An 18,924-nucleotide genomic window follows, 5' to 3' on the forward strand; every position below is an offset into this window, starting at 1 on the left:
TATTTAGTCAGCCACCAATTGTGCAAGTTCTCCCACTTAAAAATATGAGAGAGGCCTGTCATTTTCATCATAGGTATACCTCTAACTTGTCCGAGTTTTAAAGAACTGATTTGCAAATTATGGTGGAAAAGAAGTATTTGGTCACCTCATTTTTTGCCCCACTGCGTAATATACAAAGATATTTGTGGCAACTCGATGTGCTTTGTCCACTTTTATTATCGGATTGCTCTGTTAACCAAAGGGAATACCTCAGTTTATTGTATGTTTGACTATAATTTACAAAAAGACTAAAGCATCATTTCTTATCTTTTCTACAATAACTATCAAATGAACAAATGGAGAGTGCTCGCTCAAGTCATGGATCAAGTGACTTAAAGGGCCGTTTTCAAAGAAAACTAAAAGTGTATAAGCAACCAAGGAAGTGAGTCCTACCTGGCCACTGGACAACATTCAGTGACAGTGCACTTGCTGGCATCTCCGGTGATTCAGTAGGGTGAATAAGGGATCTTGTCTCCTCCGTACTTAATGAGAGTGGTGTATCTGTCAGTCATGTCTGGCACATAAAACACCAGGTAGGTCCCATCATGGCTGTCACAGATATCTGCTTCTTGGGCTTCCCCTCTGGGTCCTTCAGGAGAAAACAAAAACTGTTACCTAAATATCAATGCTTTGAATACATTATTGTGTGGTCCACGTTCATGCACTCACAGTGATCTGCACTGCCAGCAGTCCCTCACCTGCATCTTTGGCATCAATGGTGACCTTCACTGGCAGAGAGGTGGGCGCTCCAGTGGTGTTAAGGCCGGATCCACTTGCACGCACCTTGCTGGTATCATGGGTGGGCAGCACCTTCACCTTGTAAGGGCGGACCAAAGGGGAGAGAAGACAACTGGCTGTGGAATACAGTCTCACAAATGAAAGGAGCCTTATTTACAGAACCGAGTAAACCACGCAAAGAGTTTTCCATTTTCAAAGCTGGCCAGAGTGGAACACTGTAACATGTAACACCTAGAAGGTTCAGATGGCTGCAGTACTTTGCTAATTTGGATCAAAAGTTTGGGGGGAAAATGTAATTAAATCAAGTGATTGTAATGCTGTTACTTCCGTTGTGTAGTTAACCATCTATCATTTTAGATGTTTCATTAGCAGCCTGATGAAATTAGCTGTGTAGTTAGCCGACTTCTGCCATCCAAACAGATGAGGTGAATTATGCAGATCACTAGCACAGTACACAGATTACCACTTCTTATTCCAGCCAGACTTCAGGTACTTCATTCGAATCATGCAGTAACAACAAAGGTTTATTACTACTGGCTTTTTAAATTGTGCTTCTTCTGTTCTAGAAAAACAGAAACATGTGATCACAGGGTTTTGTTTTTTTCAATGACATTTGTGTTGGTTGTGTCGGTTGCAGGCAAACATTGATCATAATGGTTAGATATTAGGAAATAGCTTAAAATGTGTGCATATTTAACTTGTTGCACTGCCGTAGTGTTACCTGCGTGGGATCTCCTCATGAGCATATGACTGTACCCTGGATGATGATATGTGAGGAGCTTGAACTTGATTCGCTAACAGAAACTAATTTGGCTAGCTTAGCGCACATGTCTTGTGGCAAGATATATGCACTTAAATGTTTTAAGTCATTGGCTGTTCTGCCAAATTGCCACCAACCTGCAACTTTGTGAGCTGACTGTTTCGCGATTTTTGTGTTTTAGACAACAAAAATAAAAGAAAAAGATGTACAGATCCAGGCTTTTCCTTTACTGTGGTAGTCGCATAGAATGACGTCACTGACACTGGTTTAATATGAAAACAAACGTTGCAAAAAAAAGAAAGAAGAAGAAGTGAGTCGGCGTGTCATCTTTATCGAGCACCATACATGTTTTGCCTCACATTAAAATTATTACTTTTCCTTTTCAAAAATAATTTATATTCAGAGAAGTCAAATATAGCAAATTTGCACGGCTTCCACGGCGGGCAGGTGGCGTAGAACACTTGCCGGCCCCTGGCAACTTGAAGCACAGACAGGCCCTGGTTCGAGCCTCGGCTCGAACACACTCACTGAGTTCAGGTCCTATCTGTGTCTTCAGTCTGCTAGGGGGATTCCTGGTCTGCGCAGGGAATCCCAATCCTTTTTTTTTCTTTTCTTTTTTGGGGTGTTGGGGCCTGTATTTACAAAGCTGGGACTATCTCCGTTGTCATGGCTACCAAGAACAACGCCAGCTTGGGGGAGAGCGGAGAGCCGATAAGCAAACACTCATTCATCCTTTCTCCTCTTTCGTTTCACAGCTGCTGCGGTGGGAAACGCTGGGACTTGTGTGGCTATGCAGTTTTTGCATTGTTGGGAACTTTTAAGGACCAGCCTTGAATTTTACAGATTTGATAAGTGAAGCCTGGATATATAGTGAAGAGAGCTGGGATAATCTGGACAGAATCTGCAGGCTGCATCTCCAAATCACAAGTGGCTTTAGATCTGACTCTTACAGACAGGCATGCATGTCTCAGGGTGATTACACACTAACACATTGTGATTAATCACACACATTTGTATACATTTTATTAACAAGATAATAAAAAAACACTATACAAAATGTGTTTTTGTGACAGGCCGCTAGTAACAAAGTGCTCTCAAGGTTAAATACACATACCGGTAGACATTGAGGGCTAGCAGGAGGGACCATGCGCTTACCTGCTGCTCTCTGGCAGGTAGCTCCATGCCCTCCTGGGTTTTAAATGCACCTTAGAACACACATGCACCAACACTACAATGAGCGGGTGGAGGGAGGTTTGGAGTCTTCTCTCACCCCCATTCTCTGCGACCTGCTGGAGCGGGGGGCTAGGAGGAGGAGTTGGCCGTCCGACTGCGGTCTGGGGTGTGGGGCCTCCCTGCTGCTGTGGAGTCGGGGCGGTCTGCCTCCCCCCACCGCAGGGAAAAGGGTAATACCACCTGGGTCTGGGTGCAGTTCCCCCTCCAGGGGCAAGGGTACCTAGACCCGGTTTGTAGGGTACGCTTGGGGAGTGTGATCGTGTGTACAGCGTCTCTTTATGTCTGTCTCCACGTTGGTTGAGTGTGGAGTAAGTGCATATGAGAGCATGAGGGTGGGAATGGATGTTTGTATATGTGTGTGCCTGTATTTCTGTGTCTATATGTCAGGTTGGGTGTCAGGCGCCACCTCTCTGGGGACATCTCAGGCCCTCCAAGGTTTGGAGGCCTATCTCCCCCTACCACCACTTCCCCTGCCAGTGGCGGACTCCCTCAGACATCGGTGCGTTGGTGGTTCTTTGTGTCCGGGGATGGGCGTCCAGGTACACACCGGCTCACTCCTTGGCGGCCGCTTATCGGGGCCTGGGGCTCGCTCGGGCCACTTCGGAGGTGGGGTGCCCCTGGCCTCTCGGCCTGGGGCTCGGTCACTCAGGCACGGCTGGCTGCCGGCGGAGCTCACGGGCGCGTCACTGCAACTCCCCCTGGCTTCTGCTCCGCGGCTGCTGAGTGAGCCCTCATCTGGGACTCTCCTCAGCTCTTTCTGGGACAGTGGCGCGGCTGCCCCTCTGTTGGTCTTCCTTGGTCTCTTGTGTTCTGGGGGCCTCTGGATGTCTGGAGTTTTGATCTCCTCCATACCTGCTTCATGCCCTGGAGGACGGGGCTGTGGCCCCCCCACACCCTCTAGCAGATCATTACATGAAGGAACCTTTTTAAAAAAAACAAGCGCATCCATGCTCACAGGTGTACACATGGGTGATCACACCCACAAACTACACCCTTTTTGGCTCCTACCTCAAAGCACACTGTGTTCTGTTGATCTTATGTGCTGCACAATAATGTTTAACATTTAGTATTTACTGTCATATTCCCATATATCATTGTGATGTTGTTTATTCTATTACTCTTGTTCTCTTCTGCTTGTTTTCTTTTTTCTTTCTCAGCAGGTGATCCAGGTGATCGATATATGCATTTTTTATTTCTTTTTTTTTTTCTGCTCATTCTGTTGGTTTTTGTTTTTTGCCCTTCTCCCCCGTCCCTCTTCTCAGCTGTTTCTCTTTCCCTCTTTCTTTCTCCCCTTCTTTCCCCCAGTCAAGTCTGTCCCGTATTCAGCAAGTGAAAATAAAATAAACAATAAAAGGTGAATCAAATGGACCATTACGGCAAGGCTGGGATGGTCAATTTGGTAAAGTAAATCCGTTGGGCATCTTTCTTTGCCTTTAGACAACAATTCTGATGGCAAAAGAGCCAAACGGGACAGGAAAAAAAAAAGAAAAAAAGAAAAAAAGAAGTGGCTTTAGATCTGACTCTTACAGACAGGCATGCATGTCTCAGGGTGATTACACACTAACACATTGTGATTAATCACACACATTTGTATACATTTTATTAACAAGATTAAAAAAAAAACACTATACAAAATGTGTTTTTGTGACAGGCCGCTAGTAACAAAGTGCTTAAAGATTTCAAATTGGTTCTTTCCCAAGTTTTCTGTTATGTGTACACATATTCCTTGAATTAGGTGCTTTTTAATTCTCCAATAATGGTCAGTGCAAAGTGTTTACACAAACAAACAAACAAACAAACAAACAAGTGTTTACACAAACAAACAAACAAAAAACATTACTCAGAAAATGGTCAGGTACAAGAACTGGATTAAAAAGGATTGGAAAAAACAGATAATGTCCAATGAAATACTTCAGCGTGTGGCTCATGACTTTTGCACAGTACTGTAAATGTTATTAATAATGAAAGATATAAAGATGTAGCTTTCCCATTTTTAAAAAATTCCCATACACATTATTCTTTTCTTCTAGTGAAGGTGCCTCCTCCTTCAGACCTTAGGATAACTAATTTCTCAGACAGTGACATCACGGTGCGCTGGGAAGCTGCAGATGATGATGATGTTTCTTACCTCATTAAGTGGATCTCCCTAAGTGGAGGCGACCTGAGGCAGGTGGGGAAGAACTATTGAGTTGTTGGAGTACATATTATGAAATAAAAAATACAATATCTCAATAAACTGTTGTCCTGTGTCTTAAGGAGTATCAGATATCACTGTCTGCACTCTATGGAGATGGAGCTCAGAGTGAAGCTGTGGCCGTACGCTATAGCACCTGTGAGTCACACATTTTAACTATATCAGCTGCTGGTGGGAGCAGGCTCTCATGGATCTTTCTGGATATTTGCAGCGGGGACATGCTGGGGTCATTTTGGAGCAGGTTAATTTGTGTGCGCCACGTGTCATAATCAGTTTTGTTGTTAGGTCTGGGAACCTTACCGGAGAAGGTACGGAGTCTAACCTGGGACTGGATGTGTTTGACATCTTGCCTTCGTATGATATGCTCTACCACGACCTTCTGAATGTCAGGTGGATTCAAATCACTTACTGAAAGGGACGCACAGGCTTAAGCAGACAAAGAAGGAAATCGGGTAAACCTGAGGACAAATCTAAGAGAACAGAAAAAGGAAAGGAAACTTAGCTTAGAACCATGCAGCGCTACAGGAGACGGCAGCACTGCAGAGGTGAGGACCGGCACCTGTTTGAAAGAGACAAATGCACACAAACACACACAACAACGAACGAGAAACAAACACAGAGAGAGGAAAAAGTGGTTATACAGAACTTGAGGACATTACCTACATGTAACTATCTAAATAATTATAAGTTTGTTGTGTTTTCTTTAACAATGTCAGAAGGAGAGAGGCACTGAGGCACATATGTTTTGGGCAAAAACATTTTTGAATATTAAAATACGAACATTTGTAGCAAACAATTGACAAATTAGCCATTCCAATGCAAAACTTTCTCTGCCTGTTAAAAAAAGAAGATAATCTTCTCACAAACTGGTGTTTGATTTTGAAACAGGAAAAAAGTGGAGAAACAACTGAAAAGACTAATATTTGAATAAAACCTGAAAGCAAGTAAATACTTTCTATGCTGCCTTATGGTAAACTTTGGTAATATTGATAAAGAACAGCACTGGCTGATGATGAAATACAGTCAGCTGGCATGGTGACACTGCCAGTATAACCTGCAGGGCTGGACTGGGACAGAAAATCGGGCATTTTGACTACAGACCGACCCACCAGGTATTAAAGCCATAAAGCCTTTGAATGAAAACAAACCCTGTTGTGACAGTGATGTACAGTCTTTTTGGTATATGTATGATTTCTATACATTTTACGTCAGATAAAAACTTTGGTTGTAAGATTTAGATAATTATTTAATAAAAGCTAGATATTTTAAATGAGAATAGGAAAGAAAAGTATTTCTTTGTGCCCCCTTTCCCTGTTAATGCCCTACCTGGCCCCCTGGCAAAACTTTGCTAGACCCGCCCCTGCACAGTTACCAGCTGTCAGCTACATAAAAAAGGATCCTGGTGGGTGGTCTTCACGTTTCCCTCTCACCAGATATCCAAACCGACATCATGACCAGCAGCTTTACAGCTGTGGCTCCAGCAAACATCAGCTGATACTAGAAATTAATATTAAATAAATTCTAACAACAGCCGATCAAGCTTAAACGTGCTGCTGTTGTTTAGCGCGACATCTGCTGGTTTCGTCTTTCTGGCGCAAAGTGGGCGATAAACAAACAAGAGAGAAAAGCCGATCAGCTGATCATCGATCAGTTTCATGATTGAAGTAGCAACAGGAGAGGGAGGGGGAGAGAAGAGGCAGCTGTGCAGCGTAAAGACAGAATAAATCCAGCTTTGTGTCTTTTTCCATTCTAGCTGAAGTTCGGGACAAACTGCGTCTCTTCTCAGCTCAATACGAAACATGTAATATTTTCTCTGATTGAGGGACCATTCCATTTTTTTAAGGAGCCGTTGGCAACTCTACTAACCTTATGAATAAAATAAAGTTCACTATCAGTAACATCATAGCAACCGAACAGCTGTATAAAAACTCCAAGCTGGCTAGAACGCAGTATGAGTTATTGCAACTGACAGTAAAAAGTCAGCACAACGAAAATAAACTCCACCTAAACTTAGTTCATATCTGACCCAGATAGACTGCAGGTCATAACTTCTTACCTGAAGTTCAGTTCACCTGACACTCGGACTGGCGGCTGCCTCGGGGCTCTCCTCCTGCCTCCCCTTCCCTCATCCACCTGCTGCCTCTGTGGAAGCCCCGCCATAGCCACCACCAAACAACGGAGTTATTTCTACACATCGACCTGCATCTGGCCAATCCACCACCTCTCATTGTTCATGCCCTTACAAAAAAAATAAAAAATAAGTCAAATAAGCCCGATGGCCAGTCCAGCTATGTTAACCTGCAACCAAATCTGCAGCTCCATACAGCAATGTTACGACTTAGATTACATCTTATAACTCATAACTCTTATGTTAGCTGCCCTCAGTAGCATACTGTCTGAAATATTCCACGGCTGCAATAATTCTTTAAGTGTTATTTTTTCCTTGGTATTCTAATTTCGCCGAAGTTTACTAAACTCAACAAACTTAATATTACTTACCGGGACATTTATTCTGTCCTCATTTTCTTTCACCGAAAAATTGTTTCCTGCAGTGCCATCTTTCGTGCTTGGCTCTCCTACCTTTGCTAACGTGATGCACATAGCGCAGAAGCCGATGCTGCATTCACTTACACTCGGATATCTGAGCGTCACCGTGAAAACATAATCGGACATTTGATATTTGATTGAATTTTATTGTTTTGCCTTTGGGGTGGCACCTGGGGTGGCCAGTCTGGTTGGGGGGGTGGCCTGTGCCCCCCCAGGCCACCCCGCTGGACACGCCATTGACCATAGCCAAAGAAAGCTCGTTTATGACCAGCATCATGTAAATAAGCGCTCTGTAGAACCATCGCTCCATCCTCCAATCCAGCAGGTGGCGTCAGCGTGCCCGCAGGGTGAACGTCAGCCACAAACGAAGCCGAAGAAAACGTTAGCGTCATTTCCTGGTTGCTGTGCGACAAGCAACTGTAAAACTCGAAGCTCTGAACGCGGTCCTCTGTCATATAAATCTGCGAGTGGTCTCTGCGTGAGGCGAGCGGCTTTTCCCGGTGAGTGAGAGATTGAGCGTGAGGTCCGGAGCGCGCACAATGAATAAAAAGGGCTCTGAGAAAACACGCCATGTGGTAGCCTGGCTTAACAAAGCGGAGTGGGATCAGGTTCGGGACTACCTTTACTCGATGGACTCCTCTCTGCAGAGGTTTGCGTTAGAGAGGATATCGGCTTGGAGGGCCAGGTACGCTAATAGTTTTCCCGTGGCCGTGGACTGCACAGCAGACCTCGTGCGCTGCCAGGTGCGGGACCGGTCCGGACAGCTTACCGGAGATGACTTGACCCTGATGTACGGGACGGCCCTGGTAAGATTTGTTAATCTTATCACGGATCGCCAGCAGGGGAGAAAGGCCCGGCCGCTGAGGCAACTGGCTGGAAACTTGAACATCCCCGAGTGGGTGGTGGATCTGAGGCACGAAATCATGCGTGGGACTCTTCCTTCTTTGAAATGGTGCCGAAAGGGATGTAAGGTGGCCCTGGAGTGGCTCCAGCAGGAGTTTTGGTCCAGACAGCTGGGAGGAGGCCCCGATGAGCAGCTCGTTGCCAGGCAGAAAGAAGTGGATGCCTGCAGAAACGCTCGGGAGCTGCTGATCTCTTTTCAGAAGGACCAGTACCAAGCTTTTGATGATGGGTCTCCTGAAGACAAGGGGAAGAGCTTGTGGCAGGCCCCCTTAGCAGACATGAGTTCGTTGCTGGGTGAGATCAAGCAGTTTGCACTGGGGTCCAGGGAGCTGTTGATTGATGTGCTGCTGGAAGACGGTTTTCTTGTTCCTACCATGGAGCAGCTGGAAGCATTAGGCTGTGCAACATCTGACAGTGCCAGTCCCACTGAGCCCAGAGTCCCACAAACCTTCCTGCGCTTTTGGCTGCCCCTGCTAAAGATGCTTAACTCTTCGTCTTTCATTCACCTCTTCCTGGAGAAGCTCTTTGTGGAACTGAAGCTGCTCAGCAAAGAGCCCAACGGTCACAGGTGTTTCTATATTTCTGCATGGATTTCAGAAGTCTTCCTCTGCAACAACAACAAAATTGAATATCATTTTGAGACAAGGTTGCAGAAGAAAGCCAGAATGAAGGACAGGATTTTCATCGACCGCATCAAGCTGAGGTGGCAGCAGCTTCTCTCTGCATGTCTGGATGCCCCCTGCATCAGCACACCTCACCTGATCCAGCTAGTCCTGGATGACATGGAGCATCCCCCCCCTCAGGAAACCAGAGAGAAGCTGTTCCAGCTCTGCTCCATCTACACACAGACAGAGCGCTCAGAGGCCAGCACACCTCTGCAGCAGCAGCAGCCCATATATACTGTGAGTATGCTGCTGGACCAGATGCAACACTCCTCACCGATGGACTCGGAGAGAAGTGAGGACCGCAAATGGGCAGACGTGCAGGCTGAAAGAGCACTTGCCCTCAGAGGTTCTCCGTGGCAGGTGTGCACTGATAATGTCACATGGAAGAACTATACCCTTGGTAAAGTTCCTGGACAGTCGGACGACCCGTCGGGCCTCATGGTGGACAATTATTCGATAATGACTGTGTTTGACCAGCCAGTGGAGCTGGAGAGCAGCGCGACACGTAGCAGCATCCCCGGGGCCTCGGCTCCAGCCCCGCCAGCTGAGGGCCTCCTCTGGAGCAACAGCGAGCTCAACTAACTGAAATGTGGACTGAAGCTTTTTTAAGTTACTTGTGTTGTTTTTGTTACTTGTGTTATTTTTTGTTTTATGTTAAGCACAAGATTGTTGTTGTTGTTGTCATTCCAGCCTCCGCTGACTCTTGTTGTGCTAGAAGCAGTTTTGAAGCAAAAATACAATATTCAGAAGACAAAATGTTGTGGAATTTTAACCATGAGCACAGTGCAGGTTCAGCAGTTGTGATTGTTTCTGTCCAGTCGAGCTCGTTAACTAAACATGTTGGCAGAAGCAGAAATAAAACTTTCAGAAGACAAAATGTTCTGATTTAAAGAAGGACCAAAGGAAGGAAAGCATAGGTTTTGATTAAGTCTGATAAACTAGAATTATAATTTATTGTTACATTAAAAGGAGCAAAATGAAATAAAAAGGCTATATCAAAAACAGGTTATAACATAGGAAATGTGAGGTTTTAAAATGAAGTTAGTGTCAGCGTTTTAAGAGAGTGGTAAAATGATGAGTAACGTTGAAGAATATATATAAATACAAGTCTATAAGTCAAGAACATAATTAGGATAAGGCTTTTGATTAAAGAGTCCCAACTATGATAAGTTAGGGAGATGCAGGAAAAGGTGTTTTGTTTCCTTTGCAGAAGATCTCGGCGACCACAGGGGGTGAGGATCCTGGAGGCCCGAGGCCGGATGGACCACAAGAGAGGGTCAGAGCGAGGACACAATGTATTGCGACCTCTGGTGTACCAGAGGTCGAGAGAGGGAGTGTGGAGCAGGGAAATTATTTTACTGCTATTGTTAAATAATCGTCATCGTCACCATTGCATTAATAATATAATCTGCAGCATTGATATTGCATTCAGAGGTTTAAACAGTGTGTGTCTTTCAGAAAGACTAAGTTGCAGAAAGTTTGCATTAATGAAAGCAGAGTCTAAGTTATTCTGAGGAGCAGGTTAGACGAGGCTATTTGATGAGCCTCTGGTCTGGTGGAAGGTCAGAAGTGCAACGGGTGAGATGAGAGAGCATTTGAGGACGACATATACACACACACACTTAGTTAGAGAGAATCATTTATAGGTGAGAGGTTAGTTATGTTTACTCGCAACTGTGAAAGAGGAACAGTTTCTTGTTGTCTCGGCAAGAAAGAGGAAATACCTGGTGTGAATACGTATGAATGGACGGTGACTGGACGGACGAACTGAACTAAGGTTGGACCAACTGGACACTGAGGTAAAGACTGGACTAAGGCTAAGCACATGACTGATGACTGTTCTGTTTTAAGTTCATTTTCATGACATAGATTGGATCATGAGTGGGGAAAACTGAGCATTTTTAGTTTTGTACATTATTTTGACACATGAAATGTGTCAAAATAAAGGGGGGATTTAAGGTTTAAGTTGAAATGGGTTTAGGATCATTTTAGGACTTTTGGGGTGTTTGATGATTTAGATATGGTAAAACTGAGGCAGACATTGTTATTTTCATGTTTAAGTTGAAGGATTAAAATGAACTGAATCCTGGTTAGAAGATAAACTCTTTACACACATAAAGAGCATTTAGATTAGGGCTGAACGATATATCGCATTTGCGATAATATCGCGACATGATCAAGTGCAATTTTCTAACCGCAAAGGCTGCGATTATACTGCGATTATATTATACAATTCATGGGCTGCATCCTCCTGAGGCCGCATTTGTAGACCGATTACGTCACAGCGACGCGCCGAAGGCTGTCCAAATTACTACCATATCCCAGAATTCATAGCGCGGCCCAGCCAAACTCCAGTTTCCAGCAATGGCGGCCGCTACTAAGTTTTAAAATTACTCATACTAATCTTTCTGGGTCACAAAATAAACTTTTAACATATTTTCAGGCGAGAAAGTAGTTGTGTAAACATCAAATATCTGCTCGGTTTATCAAGATATCCCATATTTGCAAAAGTGCTTCGACGTTTTCAGAGGCGTCTGCTACCCACCAGCTCGACAGCTAGCCGGGAGCTCGAGGGTTACTGATGCGGCCGAGAACGGCACAACTCCCGGCACATCATTTTCAGATCACCGCGGAGTTTCGCTGCTCGGGTTAAACGTAATATATAAGTCACTTAGACAACCTAAAAATGTTATTGTTGGGCTTTTTTCAGTGTTTTGTTTGTTCGTGAGTAAATCGGTTTGGCTCAGATTAAAGTTATTAGATTAGATAAAATAAAACTTTATTAATCCCCCGGGTGGGTTCCTCCTTGGTTTTCACACAGCTGACTAAACGTCAAACAGAAAACTTATTAAACAGAAGTATGAGACAGTCGAGAATTTACACCAGTGTCTGGTTATATTTTAGATAGCAAGAAGCAGACGGCCGAGTTTATTAAACTCCACCGAGACAGCGGTGACGCTAATCAGAACTAGACCGTCCAATTTCACGCCTTTAAACTTTAAAGGCGTGTTTGTGTGTGTGTTTATACAATTGCTATTATGTTTGCACTTTATGTGTAATGTTACTGACTGCAGAGATCAGTAAGATGTGTGTATTTTTTATTTATTAGTTTTATTTATTTAATATTATTTTTTAATTGAATGACTGTCTAGTTCACAGATGTCGAAAAACTGAGTGTGGTAAAGCCACTGATTTTGTTTATGTATATTTCTGCAATCTGCACATTGTACTGACTTTCATTTTAATGTTTACACCAGGGTTCCTTGTCAGCACTTTATGCTCAGATGTTTGTAAGCTAAAAATAAACTATTGTGTATGTTCAAATATACTGTTGTGATTGAAGAAGTTAAATAAAAATGTCAGTCATCAATTCATGCATCACCTCATGTCATCATAACAGAGGTCTGTCTTCCAGGAAAGAACAGTTTAAAATTAATGTAATATAGTATTGGCCATACTATATGATGTATTGCTTGTCTTTGTTTAATAATACAGAAGACAAAGACCTTAAAAAATAATCGCATATCGCATCGCAATATTGGGGCAAAAAATCGCAATTAGATTATTTTCCATAATCGTTCAGCCCTAATTTAGATTAAGTAAAGTTAATATAAAGGATAGAGCCCAGAACATGATATCTTGAACCAACTTTGAATAATTAAGGGAACATTAGATGAACACAGTAGATTAGTGAGGTGTACCAGAGAGAGGCTTTTTGTTTTCTATCCTTTACAGGAGAACATTCCAGTAACACAGCCACCACAGGGGTGGCAAGAATCTCCAGTTTCGCAAACAGGTCACATCTGGATTACACGCTGTGGACAGGGCGACCCCGGAGGCAAAGGTGGTGTGGCTGAAGGTGCTCAAACGCAAGTGGAAGGAGCCACGCTGGACTGGTCCATACGAGGTCGTTGCCAGGACAACTACAGCAGTCCAACTGAAAGGGAAGGGCGACACCTGGTATCACTGGTCGCAGTGTGCACCAGCACATGAGAGCTTGGTTGAGGAAGAGGCTTCAACCAACACAGGTGTCAACAAACAGAGGCAGAATAAACCCTCTCACCTGTGCAACAGGCCATTCAGTAGTCCACCTGGAAGGCTGAAGAAAGAAGAGCAGCAGCGGAGAAGGTCGTCACGCCATCAGAAAGGGGCAGTGATAAGTTAAAGGCTCCACAAAGAGGGGAGTTTCAGTCCAGAATCTAAAATCTATATAACAAGTCTAGAATACAAAGTTTATATAACATGATGCAAACAACCGAATCAGAGACACGTAATGGGAAGAAACGTATTAAAATGTTCCTTACAACTACATGTGTATTATATGCGATAATAGTAACCATGGCTCTGTTGTCTTTTGTCTGTATTTTGCAAGGCACTCCGGACCCCTTGTCTGAACACGGAGGCCAGTCCAGCCCAGCAGTTCCTGAGACTGTAGGTCCTAAAACAGGATCGCTAGAAAGACAAAAGCGCGAGGGGTCAGGTAAAGGTGATGAATGTCTCAGCAGAAATAATGGCATAGAGTTGAACTATGTTAAAGGGTCTACCAGCTCATTCATGTTAGATTTGTGTGACGTCATTAAATGTACAGGAGCCAGTAGTAGATGGAAAGTGTCAGACAACAGTGGGACCATTTATGCCAAAACAAGATAACTATGCATGTTTTAAGTTCTCTACTGATAATGAAAAGTACAAGGTGGGAGAGATCGATCCAACTTGGTGTGCCGTCACACTTCAGGGACGAACCACCAACAATGTAAGCGGCCCTAGCACGGTAATTGGAACCTGGGCAGGAAGTGGGCTCTATTATTATTGTGGGGAAAATACTCTGTTGGTTCATGTTCCTATAGGAAGCGTAGGGACATGTGCGATGGTGCGATTAGGAGCTCCACTCATGCTGATTGGGAATCAGGTAAAGGCTATTCCACAACGCAACACACGTACTCTAGCCGCCAGACGTCTGAGACATGTTTTGGTCAAAAGAGGGACCCAAGGTACACATGCTTATGATCCTCGCCTGAACTCGCCTAGGGGAGTTCCAGACGAATATAAGCTGGTGAATCCGATAGCTGCAGGATTTGAGAGTATATTCCTTTGGGTAACACCTAATAAGAATGTTGACCGCATTAACTATGTTCATTACAATCTGCTGAGACTTTCTAACCTAACCAGGGACGCCATGATGGGGTTCGCAGAACAATTGGGTCCAAGTTCTCTGATGGGAGTTCAAAATAGGATGGCGCTTGACATGTTATTGGCAGAGAGGGGAGGTGTGTGCTCGATGTTTGGAGATATGTGCTGCACGTATATCCCCAATAATACTGCCCCAGGTGGCTCAGTAACCCGAGCTCTGCAGGGCCTGAAAACTTTGTCTAAAACCATGCATGAGCACTCAGGGGCCTGTTCTTCGTACCGCGCTAAGTGAGTTAGCTGGATGAGATTGTTGACGATTTCGCGTGATCCTGGATCGTTCGGTTCCCCGAAGCCCATCCGGGACTTGGTGTCATAGCAACAGAGCCGTAAGCGTAAACCTGCTGGGGAGCAGGTTTACTTTATGTAAACAGGATTAGATCGCGGCCACGCAGGTATGTCCGCATCATTCATACGAAAGCAACAGCGATATTCCACCACTGTTTCACCATAAATAAATAACATCAATGTAACTAAAGATAATGCAGCACTTGATCCTTTTATTGATTTCACACAGATACATACAGGTCATTCCCTAAAAAAGGGAAATGTACTATTAACATTCTATTACATGTATGTGATTATTACAGATGTAATTCATATTTCAGAGTAGTAATTGTAAATTACTTCGTGTAATCAAGATGAGAGACCACGGCTATAAAAGCGAAGGTGGATTTGGGAAGTCTGTCGCAGTCATATCCTGTCCGTTTACGCGAGCAACCCATTGCGGAAGGTGCAAGATTGATAAGGAGAGTCCTCAGAATTCAGCGTATATTGCGGGACAGACAGGATCCTTTAGCTCAGCGCGACAGTGTGCTCATAGAGAGATATCGATTTTCCCGTGAGGGTATTATTCACTTAACCAACTTGTTGACGAGGGGGTGCAGGACCACCACCTGTCTTTTTTTTTGCTCTGCCCTTTTCTTGGTTGCTGTTATGAACAAACAAACAGAGTATTCCAGGGTCTCTTTCCAAGAGACTAAAAGCAATATAAGTGATAAATATTACCATTCTGTAGAATATTCTTATATTTCACTTTTACTTGTTCCCATGTTCTAGTGGGTCCTGTTGTGGCTCTAATGTGAAAGGGGATATAATATAACATATTATAATATAATATAATGTAATATAATATTGGATAATATGGTGTGATATGATAAATCTACCCTACCGCCTACTGGTGTTGGCCAGAGGGGCCGATGGCGCAATATGGCAGCCTGGCTTCTGTCAGTCTGCCCCAGGGCAGCTGTGGCTACAACCGTAGCTGCCTCCACCAGTGTGTGAATGTGAGAGTGAATGAATAGTGGCATTGTAAAGTGCTTTGGGTGCCTTGAAAAGCGCTATATAAATCCACTCCATTATTATTGTTATTATTGAATTACTTACGAGTTTGATTTGTCAGCAACTTTCTGCCAGCCCTCTCTCCTTGCTTTTGCAGCCTTTGCAGTGTTCCCTTGCGTTTTAATTAGACTCTGAAACTCCTGAAATCCCTCACTCAAGAGTTCTTGCTCTGCTGCCGAAAAATACCGAGCGCGCTCCTTCGACATTTTCGCCGACCAATCAGAGGGTTGCCGATCAATGTTTCTACTATCGATGCGTAGCCCCTGTTGGGCCACCCAGTGATCTCACATTACTTCATCCAGCTATACTAATCGTCAACAACAGGTGTGTTCGGGGAACCGGAATAGCGAGCTCAGAGTTAGCGCGATGATTTGGTCTTGGATGTTTCATTTGATCTTGGATGTAGTAAGCGACGTACGAAGCACAGGGCCCAGGTATTGAAAACCCGCTGGCATCCTGGATGACATCTGTGTTTGGACAATGGAAAGGTGTGGCTATATCAGTGATGTGCTCATTGGCTGTATTTTTGGGAATATTGGTCATCGCTGGTTGTTGTATCATTCCTTGTGTCAGAGGATTGTTGGTAAAGATAGTGGCGAGGGTTACGAACCCTGGCTGGGTTGAGGGCATCTACCAGATGAACCTGGAACCCATAGAGTGGGGCAGGGAGTGATACAACATGAAGTATGGTGACATTCCTGTGGGAATGTCAAAAGAGGGAATGTTGGGATTCAGAGATTCTTTTATTACTACCATATAATTTGCCTTATGAAGAATGTATTAATAACATGTTTCACAGTATCACTTATCAGTAATATTTCTTACAGGGTTTATATTGCATTGAATATGTCTGTCATCACATTGACCTTTCTATTTTATAGGTTGAGTTCATTTTATACACAATGCATAAATGTGCTTGGTTAAGAGTTGATGTTCCAGTCTAGAAGGTTTTAAGCTTCACTGGTGAGAGTGTCCAGATGATACATGTTGAGGGGAGATGAGAACATAGCAGGTTAATTGCATGCATGCTTACAATACACATAGTCAGGTTTGAGTGAAGGCCTAAGCGTCTTCTACTCCAGTCTGAGACTGGCTGCTAAAGTACTTTACTTAGTGATTAATGACGAGGGTCCAATTATTAGCTCTCAGAAATGCTAAGACCTGAAGTTATTACCTTAAAAGGCAAGTAATGAAGAAAGGAGAAGTTATATGTCAGTTTATAGTTATTAAAAGTATATGTGATGTACCCTTGTTTGCACGAATTGAACTTTTGTCCATCTGTCACCCTGTATTTTTGAACTGTATTGACGTAGGTGTGATATGTTATCCTATAAAACCAGAACCCAGTGTATTTTTGTCAGAGCAACCCATTCTGTATGCTGACGGTTGGTTGTTCTCCTGTGATAATAAAACTCATCGTTTGATTGCACTTTTCCGGAGCCTCCGTTGTTTTTTGTCTGGTCTGAAGTTGATCGATTTCGCAACAGTATGCACAAATATGACCCAAGATGGGACTCGCCAACCTGGATTGACTCAATAGGAGTTCCCAGGGGAGTTCCAGATGAGTATAAGTTAGTTAATCAGATAGCGGCCGGCTTTGAAAGTGTGTTTCTATGGATAACTCCGAATAAAAATGTCGATCGCATTAACTATGTCCATTATAATGTGTTGAGACTCTCTAATCTCCCTAGGGACGCGGTAGAAGGCCTTGCGGAACAATTAGGCCCGACGTCGTTAATGGGAATCCAGAATCGAATGGCCCTGGACATGTTGTTGGCTGAGAAAGGTGGTGTCTGTGCCATGTTTGGGGACATGTGTTGCACGTTCATACCCAACAATACTGCACCAGACGGTACGGTTACTAGGGCGCTTGAGAGTCTGAAAATGTTATCTAAAACCATGCATGAGCAATCAGGTGTGAACACTGGACCGGGAGACTGGTTCACGTCTGTCTTTGGGCAATGGAAGAGTGTTGTTATGTCTGCCATGTTTTCTTTTGTTGTTTTTCTTGTCATATTGATGATTGGATGTTGTCTCATCCCTCTGGTCCGGCGGCTTTTAGTAAAGATGCTGGAGAGAGCCCTGAGCTCAGGCTCAGCAGGTTCAGCTGCGCCGGAGTCCATGATGCCTTTGAGGGAGATTGTAGGCTGGACGGAGGAGTGAGACAAATCCTGGTGTAAGTTGGGCTCGCAAGCGAGCCCAAGAGGAGGAGTTGTCAAGAAAAACATGTAATTTCACTGCCATTATTTCATTATTATTTCATTAGTCTGCATCACTTAGTATCAGTTGATCATCACCATTATCATGTATCATTTATCATTTAGTAAATCTGCTTAATCTTGTATTCCAGAGCACGCAGAATAAGACACATTCCTCTGTAATATTCTATTATGCAAAAACCACCAGCATCTCTGTGGCTCCAGGCGGCCCAAAGTAAAGTCAGATGAGGACAGCGACCTTTTGTTGGCCTGGACAGACAATCTCACAAACTGCACACTCGGACACACAATTGTTTAGACCAGATGTTTTCCCTCATCCATATCTGGGAACATAAAGCCTGAGAAAGTGTTAGGTTTCTGAGAAGCTGAGTTCTAGGAAATGTTCTGACGTCATATTAGGCTATAAAGCTTTCTGTAACGAGCAGAGAAGATCGAAGACCGGCTTCCCACACTGTATAACTGTGTGTGTTTAATAAATCACTTTTTGGACACTTCTGGGGACTCTGTCTGTGCTTATTTTTCCTTCCAAATAAAAAGAACCTTTACAAAAGAACTGTGCATTTCGTGTTGTTAAGACTGTTTCATCTGGGACCATTTTGCAATCTAACGCAAGCTTAATTAAGGATTCTGTTTGTTTTATTCCTTCTAAGCCCAAATGAATTTCTTGTGAATCTGTCTACTGTGAGCCTGGTGATTTTGTTACTGATGCCTGACTGCCAACTGTATAAAACAAAAAACTACACACAATATTCGAAGCACATAGCGCACAGTCGTAAATTCACCCTAATTTTGGTATGATCTGAGCTCAGGCACTGGGTGACTGAGCATAGCACTTACGCATGTGAGCGAGGGGGGAGAAACTGCTGCAGGAGAAGCGTAGACAGGCAGACAGAGGAGAGCTTAAGTTTGACCAGGTACCAAAGCAAATCATTCATACTGTACAAATAATGTAAATATGACGGTGTATCACAAAAGATTGATATCAAACTGATCACTTGACCCATATTACGTTACTTGCTCTTGGAGTGAATCAACAAATGGGGAAATGAAAATCCGAACAACAACAATGATGTTTTTTTAGAGAGTCTTAGCTTACAT

At 43.7% G+C, this 18,924-nt stretch overlaps 1 protein-coding gene and 1 long non-coding RNA gene across 2 annotated transcripts; one reads left to right on the forward strand and one right to left on the reverse strand.

Annotated features, from left to right (window-relative positions):
• Positions 1 to 487: 487 nt before the first annotated feature.
• Positions 488 to 1,808, reverse strand: LOC113030785 (uncharacterized). Its single transcript, XR_013912627.1, has 3 exons — positions 1,499 to 1,808; positions 738 to 855; positions 488 to 628 (listed from the first exon to the last, which is right to left on the reverse strand). It is a non-coding gene; the product is annotated as an uncharacterized LOC113030785 (long non-coding RNA).
• Positions 1,809 to 6,703: 4,895 nt separating this feature from the next.
• LOC145432333 (ribosomal biogenesis protein LAS1L-like) lies at positions 6,704 to 9,981 on the forward strand. The gene has a single exon (XM_080309102.1). It carries the CDS (start codon positions 8,051 to 8,053, stop codon positions 9,659 to 9,661), a length of 1,611 nt encoding a protein of 536 aa, XP_080165228.1. The 5' UTR covers positions 6,704 to 8,050; the 3' UTR covers positions 9,662 to 9,981.
• Positions 9,982 to 18,924: the final 8,943 nt, after the last annotated feature.

The sequence above is a fragment of the Astatotilapia calliptera genome, chromosome 12 (assembly GCF_964374335.1).
Source record: "Astatotilapia calliptera chromosome 12, fAstCal68.1, whole genome shotgun sequence".
Lineage (NCBI taxonomy): Eukaryota > Metazoa > Chordata > Actinopteri > Cichliformes > Cichlidae > Astatotilapia > Astatotilapia calliptera.